The 15,401-nt window shown below is 46.4% G+C and overlaps 1 protein-coding gene across 1 annotated transcript in view; it reads right to left on the bottom strand.

The window, feature by feature from the left end:
- The window catches only part of CNTNAP2 (contactin associated protein 2), a 1,639,050-nt gene that overhangs the window by 241,593 nt on the left and 1,382,056 nt on the right, over positions 1 to 15,401 (bottom strand). Inside the window, exon 17 of the mRNA XM_070787139.1 lies at positions 11,106 to 11,324. Coding sequence (XP_070643240.1) covers positions 11,106 to 11,324 — 219 coding nt within the window. The remainder of the gene's footprint in view (positions 1 to 11,105; positions 11,325 to 15,401) is intronic.

Raw genomic sequence — 15,401 nt, 5'->3', positions numbered from 1 at the left:
GGGGAGAGGGGAGGGGCAAGATAGGGGCAGGAGAGTGAAAGACACACACTACCATTAATACATGTATAAAATAAGCAAGCAATAAGGATATATTGTACAGCACAGGGAAATATAACCATTATTTGGTAATAACTTTAAATGGAATATAATTTATAAAACACATCGAGCCATTATGTTATACACTTGAAACTAATATTATAAATCAACTGTGTGTGTGTGTGTGTGTGCATGTGCGCTCAGCTGTGTCTGACAGTTTGCGACCTCATGGACAATAGCCTGTCAGGTTCCTCTGTACATGGAATTTTCCAGGCAAGAATACTGGAGGGGGTTGCCACACCCTCCCTCCTCCAGGGGATCTTCCTGACCCAGGGACCAAAGCTGCGTCTCTTGCCATCTCCTGCATTGGCAAGCAGATTCTTTACCAGGTGGGCTACCAGGAAAGTCCCTACTTCAATAAAAAAAAGGAGCCAGCTTTGATGTCTGGGGAGGAGTTTCAGGTAATGGGAGTGTAATGCTCTAAAGTGGGAATAGGCTTGGCGCATTCAAGGAACATACCAAGACTGGAGACCAGTTGGGAGACTGTTTAGTCCAAGCAAGAAACAAGCATGGCTTTGACAAGAGTGGGCCCAGTGGCTGGAGATAGCAGTGGAGGTATTTGAGGCACAGTCTAGATGGATGCAGTCGTAAGACTCATTATTGATGGGCAGTGAGGAGGGAAAAAGGACACCAAGGCCAAAACCAAATTCTGGGCTCAAGCCGAAATGGGTGGAGGGTGATGTCCTTTACTGAGATGGGAAGGCTGGTGGAAGAGCAGGTTTGGGGCAGGCACCAGGAATTCTCCCCGCCATATTTACTCTGAGATGACACCAGACAGACATCCCCTGTTGCTGACAAGATAGTCCTGTATTTGGATGCAGAGTTTTCGGGAAGAGTGAGGCCTGGAACTTTTGATTCCAGAGTTGCTAAGTCGTATCTGGCTCTTTGCAAACCCATGGACTGCAGCACACACAGGGTCCTTTGACCCTCACCATCTCCCAGAGTTTGCCCAAGTTCATGTCCACTGAGTCAGTGATGCCATCCAACCATCTCATCCTCTGTTGTCCCCTTCTCCTCCCGCCTTCAATCTTTCCCAGCATCAGGGTCTTTTCCATTGAGACAACTCTTCACATCAGGTGGCCAAAGTACTGGAGCTTCAGCTTCAGCTCAGTCCTTCCAAAGGAATATTCAGGGTTGATTTCCCTTAGGATTGACTGGTTTGATATGCTTGGAGTCCAGGGGACTCTCAAGAGTCTTCTCCAGCACCACAGTTTGAAAGCATCAGTTCTTCAGTGCTCAGCCTTCTGTATGATCCAACTCTCACATCCATACATGCCTACTGGAAGAACCATAGCTTTGACTATATGGACCTTTGCTGGCAAAGTGATGTCTCTGTTTTTTAATACGCTCATTTCAGAGTTACTGGTGCATAAGTAGTATTGGAGCCACTGGACTGGATGAGATCACCCAGGGAAACAGATAGTTGGGGAAGAAGCTTCTGTGTCTGATGTGCCAACATTTAGTGCAAGAGAAAGAACTCATAGGATAGACTTGAGTCCTGGCCAGTGAGGTCGAGGGAAAGTGGGTGCCACGTGCCATGGACTCCAAGAAAAGAATGCATTTCAGGAAGGAGGGCACGTGAGCTGCTCCTGAGAGCCTGGAGGAAGCCGGAAGGTCATGTTCTGGACACAGCTCCAGAGAGCTCCATGTTGACCCTGACCACCTTCGTAAAGGGTTTACCAAAAGAGCTAAAGAGAAAAGCAGCTTATTTCTATATCAGAGAGACTCTCAAGTAAGTCGTCTTGTTCATCCCCTGCTGCCAGTGCTTTGGCATAAAATTCTCTTGTTCTTCCAAGCCTTTTGTGCGCTTGTCAGATGGTGAGTCCCTGCCTGCCTTGATTTTTGCTTCTGAGACTTGAATGTGATCCACAGACCACCTGCCGGGGCTGACCCAAGCCCAGTGACTGGAGTCCTGCTTGAACACTGGGTCTTCTACTACAGGCTCTGTGACTGACAGTTGCATTTCATAGTGGGGTACAGCTATCATCTGGGGGTGCAAGATTTTGGGGACTGGTTCTCCCAGGGACTGTGGTCAGCCTTGGCTGAAGCTGGAGCTGAAGGCAGTGCTCCAAAGCCATCACACTTTTCCAAATATGTGGGGGCCAGAGTCGCTCCCCAGATGAGGGACCTGCAGTGGCGATGATCAAGATGGCCTTAACGTTCTCCTCAGCTTGGCTCAACTTCAGACATGTTTCTTCTGATCATAGACTCTGTACTCTCCTATTCTTAGAGCCTTTATTCTTCCGCTGCTCCTTTCCTTTGAGATGTGTGTGTGTGCATGCTAAGCTCTTACAGTCGTGTCTGATTCTTTGCAACCCCAGGCACTGCAGCGTGCCAGGCGTCCCTGTCCTACACGATCTCCAGGAGCTTGCTCAAACTCATGTCCATTGAGTTGGTGAGGCCAACCAACCATCTCATCCTCTGTCGCCCCCTCTCCTCCTGCCTTCAATCTTTCCCAGCATCAGGATCTTTTCCAATGAGTCATCTGTTAGCATCAGGTGGCCAAAGTATTGTAGCTTCAGCTTCAGCATCAGTCCTTCCAATGAATATTCAGGGTTCATTTCCTTTAGGGTTGACTGGTTTGATCTCCTTGCTGTCCCAGGGACTCTTAAGAGTCTTCTCCAGAACAATTTGAAAGCACCAATTCTTCAGTGCTCAGCCTTCTTTATGGTTCAACTCTCATATCCACACATGACTACTGGGAAAACCTGGGATCAGATTCCACTTCTTGTCTCTTACCAGCTGCCTGATCTTGGGCTGTTGACTAACCTCTAGCATTACTTTCTTCACTGTGAAAAGAAAACAGTACGTACTTTTAAGGTTCTCACGTGGATTCAGTTCAGTTCAGTTCAGTTCAGTCACTCAGTTGTGTCCGACTCTTTGCGACCCCATGAACCAGAGCACGCCAGGCCTCCCTGTCCTTCACCAACTCCTGGAGTCCACCCAAACTCATGTCCATTGAGTCGGTGATGCCATCCAATCTCATCCTCTGTCATCCCCTTCTCCTGCCTTCAATTTTTCTCAGCATCAGGGTATTTTCCAATGAGTCAGCTCTCCGCATCATGTGGCCAAAGTATTGGAGTTTCAGCTTCAACATCAGTCTTTCCAATGAACACCCAGGACTGATCTCCTTTAGGATGGACTGTTTGGATCTCCTTGCAGTCCAAGGGTCTCTCAAGAGTCTTCTCCAACACCACAGTTCAAAAGCATCAATTCTTTTGTGCTCAGCTTTCTTTATAGTCCAACTCTCACATCCATAAATTACTACAGGAAAAACCATTGGCTTGACTAGATGGACCTTTGTTGACAAAGTAATGTCTCTGCTTTTTAATATGTTGTTTAGGTTGGTCATAACTTCCTTTCCAAGGAGTAAGTGTCTTTTAATTTCATGGTTGAAATCACCATCTGCAGTGATTTTGATTGCAGTGATCTGCCCCCCAAAATAAAGTCAGCCACTGTTTCCCCATCTACTTGCCATGAAATGATGGGACCAGATGCCATGATCTTAGTTTTCTGAATGTTGAGATTTAAGCCCACATTTTCACTCTCCTCTTTCACTTTCATCAAGAGGCTCTTTAGTTCTTCTTCAATTTTTGCCATAAGGGTGGTGTCATCTGCATATCTGAGGTTATTGATATTTCTCCCAGCATATTGATTCCAGCCTGTGCTTCTTCCAGCTCAGCATTTCTCCTGATGTACTCTGTGTATAAGTTAAATAAGCAGGGTGACAATATACAGCCTTGACGTACTCCTTTTCCTATTTGGAACCAGTCCATTGTTCCATGTCCAGTTTGAACTGTTGCTTCCAGACCTGCATATACGTTTCTCAAGAGGCAGGTCAGGTGGTTTGTATTCCCATTTCTTTCAGGATTTTCCACAGTTTATTGTGATGCACACAGTCAAAGGCTTTTGGCATAGTCAATAAGGCAGAAATAGATGTTTTTCTGGAACTCTTGCTTTTTTGATGATCCAGCGGATGTTGGCAATTTGATCTCTGGTTCCTCTGCCTTTTCTAAATCCAGCTTGAACATCTGGAAGTTCATGGTTCACATATTGTTGAAGTCTGGCTTAGAGAATTTTAAGCATTACTTTACTAGTGTGTGAGATGAGTGCAATTATGTGGTAGTTTGAGCATTCTTTGGCATTGCCTTTCTTTGGGATTGGAATGAAAACTGACCTTTTCCAGTCCTGTGGCCACTGCTGAGTTTTCCAAATTTGCTGGCATATTGAGTGCAGCACTTTCACAGCATCATCTTTCAGGATTTGAAATAGCTCCACTGGAATTCCATCACCTCTACTAGCTTTGTTCATAGTGATGCTTCCTAAGGCCCACTTGACTTCACATTCCAGGATGTCTGGCTCTAGGTGAGTGATCACACCGTCGTGATTATCTGGGTCATGAAGATCTTTTTTGTACAGTTCTTCTGTGTATTCTTGCCACCTCTTCTTAATATCTTCTGCTTCTGTTAGGTCCATATCAATTCTGTCCTTTACTGAGCCCATCTTTGCATGAAATATTCCCTTGGTATCTCTAATTTTCTTGAAGAGATCTCTAGTCTTTCCCATTCTATTGTTTTCCTCTATTTCTTTGCATTGATTGCTGAGGAAGCCTTTCTTATCTCTCCTTGCTATTCTTTGGAACTCTGTATTCAAATGGGTATATCTTTCCTTTTCTCCTTTGCTTTTCATTTCTCTTCTTTTCACAGCTATTTGTAAGGCCTCCTCAGAAAGCCATTTGGCCTCTTTGCATTTCTTTTTCTTGCATCATCTTGATCCCTGTCTCCTATATAATGTCACGAACCTCCATCCATAGTTCATCAGGCACTCTATCAGATCTAGTCCCTTAAATCTATTTCTCACTTCCACTGTATAATCATAAGGGATTTTATTTAGGTTATACCCGAATTATCTTGTGGTTTTCCCCACTTTCTTCAATTTAAATCTGAGTTTGGCAATAAGGAGTTCATGAACTGAGCCACAGTCAGCTCTCAGTCTTGTTTTTGCTGACTGTATAGAGCTTCTCCATCTTTGGCTGCAAAGAATATATTCAATCTGATTTTGGTGTTGTCCATCTGGTGATGTCCACATGTAGAGTTTTCTCTTGTGTTGTTGGAAGAGGGTGTTTGCTATGACCAGTGCATTCTCCTGGCAAAACTCTATTAGCCTTTGCTCTGCTTCATTCTGTACTCCAAGGCCAAAGTTGCCTGTTACTCCAGGTGTTTCTTGACTTCCTACTTTTGCATTCCAGTCTCGTTTTTTGGGTGTTAATTCTAAAAGGTCTTGAAGGTCTTCGTAGAACCATTCAACTTAATTGATGTAAATAAAGCATGTGAGCCCTTGGCTTAAATATCATCTGGAAAGTCTTTGCCAGTTTGTAAGTTGCTGCTACAGACTCAAATTTGTGGGAAAGGGGAACAACTGACGTATTTCCTGCATTTTGATTCCTTCAATCTGGATTGGAAATTTTTTATCGTAAATTTTTCAGATACTAGAAAGAGCCATTTTATTCATATACAGATTTGAGTGCACTTCATGAAGGGAATTCCATTTTTCTCCCTTGCGTACAAATGGTGATTTTCTTTACTGCCTCAGTGACCTTGCCAATTTCAGACGGCCATGGGATCATCTACTTATGAGTCTGAAATGCTGAGGATGCGAGGAGCAGCTGACCGAACCAGCCCCACTGCTGGGTTCAGGGATGTGGGCAGTTGTCCAGGGCTGCTCGCAGAGCGTAGCCCAGAGAATGGTCCTCGCACGCTGTCCCCTTTGCTTATGAGTCTATCTAACAAACCTTGACTCTGCCATAAACTCAGGAGCTGTCACTCATGAGAAAATTTTCCTGATGGACACACTGTCTGGCAGAGGAAGAGGCGACTGCAGCCCTCCTGCTCTCATGGGCCAGGACATCCTCCCAAAAATGGTGCTTCTCCCATCACATACCAGCCAGGTGCCAGTGCAGCACAGAGGGTCCTGAAGGATGGAGGACTACTTCCCAGCTTCTTTCGGGGTCACATCTTGCACAAAAGGCTTGGCCTCCTTTATCTTCCAGAGAGATATCAGAAGAGGTCAGAGTCAAGTGAGCTGGGCCCAAACATCTGTCATAGTTCAGAGGACTTAACAACCATGGACAGAGGAGCCTGGCAGGCTACAGTCCATGGGGTCACAAGAGTCAGACACAACTTAGCAACTAAACCACCACCACCAACCATCTTGCCCAAGGAGCCCTTAGGAGCTTGACATCCTGCTGGAGCCTCCAGCTCTCCTGAATGCTGACCTCCTCCTTAAACCACTGCTGAGCACAGTCCCACGCTCTGGCCCGGGTAGATTTTGTTGCACACAAACCCCTGCACCAGCACTGCTCCCCGCCGCCCCAGCCCCAAAGAGCCCGCTCACCTGTCCCCAAAGGCTCACGTTGACCCTGCCCCAGGCTGGCCGCCGGGCTCCAGGCTGAGGGTCTGCCAGACCCCTGTTCCCTCCCAGCCTGGCCACTGCAGCTTCGGTGGTCAGGACTCCGGACTCACTGGCATGTCTTTCTGCTAACCTGGGCTCAGTGCAGCCTGGTGTTGTTTGTACTTAGATAATGACCTCAAGTGTGTCTGCTCTTCTCCACCTACTGGGTAAAATCTGGCCCATGGCTGCACGGAGGCTGCAGGTCTGAGCCTCTCATGGTTCATGGGCCTCTGCAGGCCATGCTGGAATGCATCCCAGGCTACTCGCTCATCATGGACCAAAGACACAAGAAAGCTTCCGGTGCTTTTCAGACAAATCCCAGCAACCGCTCTTCTCTTCCCTGTGTCACTTTTCATTTTAAAATGGAATCATTATCTTTTCACTAAACCACCATCATAGCTGGATCCCGTAACTTCCAAACGACTTGTGTTAACCGGCTTTTCATGGCAGCTTCTAGTTGCCTCTTACCAGCGGGGTGATGAGAACTGTGTTCTCGTTTTCTTAGTGACTGTGGAAGAGGAGATGGAGCCCGGCTCTGGCTAACAAAGGCAGCGGGCAGAGGGTGGGCGTCCTGGGAGTCCACTTTGGGTCCAAAGCCAAGAAGGACCCTGGGTTTGTTTTAGCTCTAAGCTGAACTTTATGCCTGTCCACCTCTAGAAGCCCTCGGTCAGCTCTGGTCACGTCTCTGCTGCAGACAGTGTTGCTGGGCGGTATTTGCAGATGGACGCTCACTCACCATCTTGGCGAGAAAATTCTTGCACCCTGGCTAGCTGCTCTGTGGCCACTGTGGCAGGTGAGTGGAGTGGCTGAAGACTGATTTTGGATATCAAAGGGCATCTAGCCCATGAACTTTCCTTCAGGGCTGGTGGGCTGAAAAGATCCCAGGTGAGTATTTGGGGAAGGAAGAAATAAGCCAGTTGGAAGTGAGTTCTGTAGGAACGGGTAAACATGACCCAGCAGAAGGAGAAAGCTAAGGGAATAAAAGGTCAAGGGAAAGGTGGTGAGACAGCTCCCAGTTCATGAGTGCTGGCTCTGAGCCGGGTACTCTACGGTGCGCTTAGCATGGACGGGCTCATCTCCACCTGACACGCAGGAACTGTATTCCCGTCTGACGGAAGTACTGGGCAACTTGTCAGTGGTCTCTAGATGCTAAGTGGCATAGGTGGGGTGGTTACAAGTGATCACTTGGCAACTCAGACCTTTTCAAACCACTTCTTAACACATAATCTTAAATGGTTAAAGTTAGAAGAAAGTTTGGAGAGCAACAAATCCAACACCTTGATTAGATGAAAAAGGAGATTTTTATTAGATGAAAAGAGGAAAAGTGATAACTCTTGTTATTAGAGCTGAACTGAGAACTGCTTCCGGTTATCTGAATCCCTATTGAGTAGTCTTCAGGTAACTGGCTCCAGGATTTCATAGCCGTTGAATTTGTTATTTTCTGAAAACAAGCCCCCTCCCATGTCCCCTGGGGTAGACTTCTATTGCAGAAGATGTTGTTCATACTGGCTCGAAGAGCGTTTCTCATACCAGCTCAAACAGCTTGTGTCTTGGCGATGACACTCACGTCCACATCTCAGATAACAGGAAATTAGAAACTGGGGCAGGGGGCCTTTCTCTTTCTCATCAAGTGAAAGGAAATTGCTAACTCATCACATCAGCCAACTTCTGTGAAACTTATCTCTCTCCAAGGTCAACAGTGGTTTCATAATTGCTAAACTCAAAGAATATTTTCTTGGCCCTATTTCACGCATGGCACTTGGTATGATTTGTCAGTAATAAGCAAACTGTTTCATGAAACTCGCTCCTCCTGTGACAGCCCCTCTCCTGGCTTTTCCTTGCTTGTTCTTTTCATCCCTCTTCGTTCTTCCTGAGACGCTTTTTTTCTGTCTGTCCCTTACATTTAAGTATTCTGTTGAATTCTGACCTCAGCCCTCTCCTCTGCTCTTTTTATAAGCTGTTTCTGGTCATCTCATTGAAATGAATCAAAATTCTTTCCAAGACCATAATAAATACTCTCCCTACCTTCTTAATTTTACAATTTTACTTAGTCTCCAAAAATATTGGAGACAACTATAGTCAGTAGACAGAAAGAGATAAAAGTAAAATTGAACCTCTGCATCCAAAGTTATCTCAGAAAAATGAGGACCTGGGTCAATTAGGGTCACCTGTTATAATGACAACCAAGTGGATCTACCCTGCATGCCTGGGATGAGCAGGGTTTATTTAGGAAGAGACTTATATCTAGGTGATCTGGCCAAGAGGTATTGATAAGGGGAGATTTGCTCACAGTATTCAGCAGGAATTTGTGGACCTGGTATTTAATATTATTAATGCATATATGTGGACTCTAGAAAAAACAGGAGAACCTATTTGCAAAGCAGAAACAGAGACACAAACATAGAGAACAGATATATAGACACTATGCAGGGGAAGGGAGTGGGATCAGTTGGGGGACTGGGACTGACAAATAGAGTGGGCTGCCACTTCCTACTCCAAGAGATCTTCCCGGTCCAGGGATCGAACCCTCATCTCTTGTGTCTCCTGCTTGGCAGGTGGATTCTTTACCACCGGGCCCACTTCTGGGAAGTGGGAAGCCTGTATATATACACTATTATGGATAAAATAGATATCTAACGAGAACCAATTAGATAGCACAGGTAAAAGAAAACGGAGGGCCAATGTGTTTGTAGGACAAAATGCATTCCAGCTCTAATAAAAAATGCATTTGAATATATAGTAGATGTAGACAAATATTGTTTGATTCCGCTTATATGAGGTGCCTAGAACAGTCAAATTCATAGAGTCAGAAAGCACACTGGTAGATTCCAGGGGCTGGGAGTCGGTGGGGAGAGGGGATGGGGAGTTACTTTAACAGGCAGAGTTTCGGGTTTGGAAGGTGAAGAGTTCAGAAGACGGACGATGGTGAGAATTGTACAGCACTGTGAATGCGCTTAGTGCCACCGAACTGTGCAGTTAAATATGGTTAAAATAGTAGGTTTTATATTATGTGACTTTTACCACAATGAAAAAGTTTAAGTGGCCTGTTCTCAAGTCAGTCTTACTTCCAGAGCTGACTGACCAAGTTCACACTTTTCACAACATTTCACCAAGGAGTGGACACCTACATCACCTGTCTTTCTGTGGCTTCCTAACATTCTTCAAGCATCCCACCATAATCATGAATGACACTGTGGGGACTCTGACCTCCACTGGGTAAGAGCCCAGGGGGCAGGTCACCTCTGTGTTACTGGGTCTGAGACCACCGTAGCCGACCGACTTGACCAACGAACACCCACACACCCACAGGGGAGGTCTAAGGTGGCACGGCAGCTGCAGAGTCCTTCAAACTTGCATTCTTTGCAATCCACAGAGGAAAATTAGCAAATTGCCTGAAATATTAGTATTCTGGAAAATAAAATTTAAAATCTCACTAACCATGGACACAGGTATTGCTTAGAAGTAACATTAGGTTCAGTTAGAAAATGTCAGAAGCAGAGCCCAGACTGTGGGCCTGGAGCCACTTCCTGCAAAGGGTGCTTTACTTTTTGCTCTGGTTGAGTTTCTTCTCAGTGTTGATCTCTTTCCTCTGTGTGAAGATGCTACATAAGGAGAAGGCTCCATCTCCCTCTGCCTAGAACTTTGAGGCTGGGCAGACAATGGAGTGGATTTCTACTTCTCATTTCAAGCAAACTTGAACTTAGGGAGCCCATTACACCATTCCTCCCTCTTTGTCCATCCTTCTTTTTATAGTTATGAGTGCTCTAAATCATTAAGGAATTCTTGTTGTTGTTCATTCGCTAAGTCATGTCCAGTTCTTTGTGATTCCATGGAGTGCAGCAAACCAGTCTCCCTGTCCCTCACTATCTCCCAGACTTTGCCCAAGTTCATGTCTATTGAGTTGGTGATGCCATCCAACCATCTCATCCTCTGCTGCCCTCTTCTCCTTTGCCTTCCATCCTTCCCAGCATCAGGGTCTTTTCCAATGAGTCGTCTGTTAACATCAGGTGGCCAAAGTATTGCAGCTTCAGCTTCAGTGTCAGTCCTTCCAATGAATATTCAGGGTTAATTTCCTTTAGTATTGATTGGTTTGATCTCCTTGCCGTCCAAGGGACTCTCAAGAGTCTTCTCCAGCACCACAATTTGAAAGCATCAACTCTTCGGCACCCAGTCTTCTTTATGGTCCAACTCTCACATCCATACAGGACCATTGGAAAAACCACAGTTTGGCTCTACAAACTGTAAGGACTTCAGTGAAGGTCTAAAACTATAAACCTAAAACTGCACAGATCAGGGACCTCAAAGAAACCCTAGCCACCCTATCATCTTGTAGGATGTGAGGACTGTGACTTCCAGAAAGCAGAGAGTGACATCAGATTGAGGGCTCCTGTGTCTTCTCCCTTGTCTCGCATCCTGTCTCGGAGGAGACCACAAGAGGCAAAGACACTTTTAGAAAAATCTCTATCAGAACCCCTGTAGGCAGTTTTCCTTTCCCCAAGGTGAACGCCATCACAAGCAATAGAGAAGTCCTGCTGGTTGTCCCGTGTCCCATCACTCACCCACAAACAGCTGGCTGTAGAGCTCCAGGCGGGTGTGGCCTTCTGTCGGGGCCTTGCGGACCTGCTGTGGCAGACGGTCCACCTGCAGGCTGGCCTGCTTGACGTTCCTCTCGGCGGTGACCCGGTGCCACTGGTCATCGTTGAGTGGGGTGGGCGACCTCACCACCATCTCCACTGGCCCATTCCCAACGTCAAATGAAAAGGACACTTCTGTGGCAGCTGGAGGAACAGAAACAGGAGAGCCACATGAGTATTCCCTGCACGCATGTGGGAGTGCCAAGTCGCTCAGTCATGTCCGACTCTTTGTGACCCCAAGCGCTGTAGCCCATCAGGCTCCTCTGTGGAGCCATGGATTTCCCAGGCAAGAATACTGGAGTGGGTTGCCATCCCTTCTTCCAGGGGATCTTCCTGGCCTAGGGATCGAAACTGCATCTCCTTCATTGGCAGGTGGGTTCTTTACCCCTAGTGCCACCTGGGAAGCAGTATTCCCTCCCAGATACCAAAGAGCTTTAAAGCTTAAGGCTTCCCTGGTGGCTCAGATGGTAAAGCATCTGCCTACAATGTGGGAGACCCGGATTCGATCCCTGGGTCAGGAAGATCCTCTGGAGAAGGAAATGGCAACCCACTCCAGTACTCTTGCCTGGAAAATCCCATGGATGGAGAAGCATGGTAGGGTATAGTCCATGGGGTGACAAAGAGTCCAACATGACTGAGCGACTTCACTTTCACTTTTTCTAGAGGAAAAACAAAGCAGATAGAGAGAGGAATGTACACCTGTCACCTGCTATTGTATACAGTGGTATACAATCTTGGAGGAGGGATAAAGCGTCAATTCATTGTTAATGAATCATAACCAAGGGGAGGAAAGTGAGCTTAGATTGGGGGCCAGGTATACATTTCTTTTCTTATTTTACCAAGAAGTTGCCCTCATTGAGTCTTTCCAAATAAAGAACTGAAGCCTAGGACATTTAAGTCTACGTTGAGCTTCTTAGATTTAGTGAGTAGTGGAGTCAGGATCTGAACCAGGCTTGTTAACTTCTAAAACCTGAGATCTTCCAACTCGACATACTCTGCGACTCTTCAGTGTCTCCTAGGATGTGACTTGTGGCCCTGGCTGCACTTTAGACCCACGCGAGTGCTTTATGAAACATACCTGTATGCAGCTCCCTCCCCAGGGATCCCCACTCAGCTGGTCTGGGTTAGGTGTTGGTATTTTTTAAAGGCTTTCTGGAAAATATTAATATATACCTAGAGTCGAGAGCTATTGCTTTGGGGGAATTTGCAAAAATTTATTTCCTTAATCTAATTTTTGGGCTTCTCTGGGTGGCTCAAATAGTAAAGAATCTGCCTGCAATGCAGAACACCTGAGTTCAACTGAAATGGAGCTGGATCCACACAGAGGGCAGGTCCTTGCCCCCCACCGTGTCCTCTGCCAGTGGAAAACTTTAGTCAAAGAGTAAGTTTAATCAGAGAAGTGAGAAATGCTGAAACAAAGGAAAACAGTCAAAGGAGACTAAATAAAAATAATGTAGTCACTAAGCATAGTCAAGGACCTTTAGTTCTTTCTCAAGGGCTGTAGATAATATTCTGAGCCATATCTTGTGAGCTGTCTTACAGATACCAAAACCCCAGGTGGAGAAATTAACTACACGATGATCAGACTGTACCCAGGACTTGAGCTGCCACAATTCCGAGAATTGACTGCAAAGAAATGGAAACAAGTGCACCCCGGAACTGGAGATTAACTAACTGTCATGAAACAACCAAGATGATGTGAAGCAGACCACTGATGACCAACTGAAGATGACTGTTACAGATGACTGTGCTGTTTCTGCATGTAACCCCCCCCCCCCCTCTGTTTATAAAAGCTCTCACCCCTGCGTGTTGCGGGGAGGAAGTCAGCCTTTGGGCAGATGTCTGCTACCCTACCCCTCTGGTTTCCAGCATCTGAAATAAAGCAAACTTTCCTTTCCATCGACCTGGCCTCTTTACTGGCTTCTGAGCGGCAGGCAGCCAGACCCCCCACACACGTACTCTTTCAGTAACGAGATCTCTGGGTCGGGAAGATCCCCTGGAGGAGGGCATGGCAACCCACTCCAGTGTTCTTGCCTGGAGAATCCCTGGACAGAGGAGCCTGGAGGGCTACAGTCCATGGGGACACGACTAAGCAACTGACACTTTCAATCTAATCTTTAAAGTTCCTCTGGAGAGTTTGGGAGCTGTGATCTGTGCAGGCAGTGAGGATGACCCTCCTCTTTTCCTGAACCTTGGGGCTGTGCGCAGGGCAGCGTGGGTCCTGCCTAAGACCCCCTTCCGGAATCACCTGCTGTACACCTTGAACACTCGCCATCTGGGATGCCGAGTCCTTCTCATAACTTCCCCTCCGGCACTGACCACAAATCATTCCTTTTATTTTCCTAGGTCTGCTCCCAGTCAACCTCCTTGATTAAATCACCTTCCAACAACAGAAAAATGGGTTAGGAGGGTGTGCTGGTAACTTCAATTGTTAGTAGCTTTCTTACTTCACATGTTAGGTTTTAAATTCCTCAGTGACCACCAAGTGCTTTATAAACACTTTTTTTAACTTTTTTTTTTTTTCCTGCCATTGGCAGGAAAGGCAGAGTGATGGGGAAGCAGCATGTGGGTCCCAGCTCCTCAGCTTGGCGAATGCTTTTTGACAGAACAGATTCCCCACATCACTGGAGGGCCTAGCTTTGCTTAGAAAGTGATTTGGTGCCTCTATCTATCAATAAGCCTCTGATGAATCACCAAGCGGTTTAATTAAATATCTGTCATTTTTTCTCCCCCAGGCTAATGAAAAATTCAGCCGCTTGGCACTGGTACCATTTCGAGATGATGTTGCAAGCAATCAAACTTCTAATTTAAAAACCGCAGTGGGCTGGATTCTCTTGGGACCTAGACTGTTCCCCACCCCTGGGTCAGGTCCTTCTGAGGAGGCATTTACTCTACTGAGCTCCAGAGACATTAGACACAGAGCTCAATGTAATCAACCTCATTGTACTGGGGACTTTGGCTCCTTTATGTCATTAGAAAGGGGACTTTAATTTTAACACCTGTGGTGATCCCACACGTGTGCTGGTGACATTTCTTCTCTGAATTAGGGGCTCCTGCATTCCAGGATTCACTGGAGTGACCTTCACCAAGGTTTCTACACAAGTATGATGAGAATGCAGGTCAACAATAATCTGACTCATGGACGGAATGATCTTTCCCTGAATTTCTGGCATGAGTCGATGGGGAAAACGTAACTTCAGGTTTTAAGACTGAATTTGTTCTGTTCTTGCAGTGCCGTGTTTTAGCAGATGCATTTTAAAAATGTAAGTTGTCAGACTAGCCAGAGAACAAGGCTTTCCGAGCTAAGTAGGAAAGATGGTTTCATTTTAAGAGGCATCAGCAGCCATCAGGGAAATACAATGTAGGGATAAATTGAGTTGAGCCCTAAGGTTTGACTTGGAGGGACTGATGCTGCTCTAATTTTCTCCACTCCTCTCCTCCTGCTATGATGGATTTTTGTTCGTGTCACCATTAGGAGAAACCCTGAGGACCAGCAGCTACCAGGAAATACCCATGCTTCCCTTTCTGCTTGTCACACTGGATCCCCTGTTTCTGCCTCTGGGCCATGGTCTTCTTAACATCAACACTTCCCTCTAGAGAAGGAGAGAAGGTCCCCAGGAGCCCACTGTAGCTCAGTCCTCTCTCCCCAACTGGGTGCAGTAAGAGGGACTCTGAGAACAGTCCTTATTGTTCAGTTGCTCAGTCGTGTCTGACTCTTTGCGACCCCACGGACTGCAGCACACCAGGCTTCCCTGTCCTTCACCATCTCCTGGAGTTTGCTCACATTCACATCCATTTAGTCAGTGATGCCATCCAACCATCTCATCCTCGGTCACCCCCGTCCCCTCCTGCCCTCAATCTCTCCCAGCATCAGGGTCTTTTCCAATGAGTCAGCTTTTCACATTCAGCTTCAGCATCAGTCCTTCCAATGACTATTCAGGATCGATTTCCTTTAGGATTGACTGGCTTCATCTCCTTGCAGTCCAAGGGACTCTCAAGAATCTTCTCCAGCACTACAATTTGAAAGCATCAATTCTTCTGTGCTCAGCCTTCCTTATAGTCCAACTCTCACATCTGTCCATGACTAGTGGAAAAACCGAGAACAGATCCTCCTCCAAGAGCCTCCATCCAGGCTTCACTGAAGAAACCTTCATAGTTTCAGCCCATCCCACTTTCCTGTGGTGCTTCCCGAGGAAGGGGCCATGAAGCCCCACGTGAGAG

This window comes from Bos indicus, chromosome 4 (genome assembly GCF_029378745.1).
Source record: "Bos indicus isolate NIAB-ARS_2022 breed Sahiwal x Tharparkar chromosome 4, NIAB-ARS_B.indTharparkar_mat_pri_1.0, whole genome shotgun sequence".
NCBI classification, from domain to species: domain Eukaryota; kingdom Metazoa; phylum Chordata; class Mammalia; order Artiodactyla; family Bovidae; genus Bos; species Bos indicus.
Note: the sequence above shows the minus strand (reverse complement) of the source record. Positions and strands in the feature narration are given on the sequence as shown.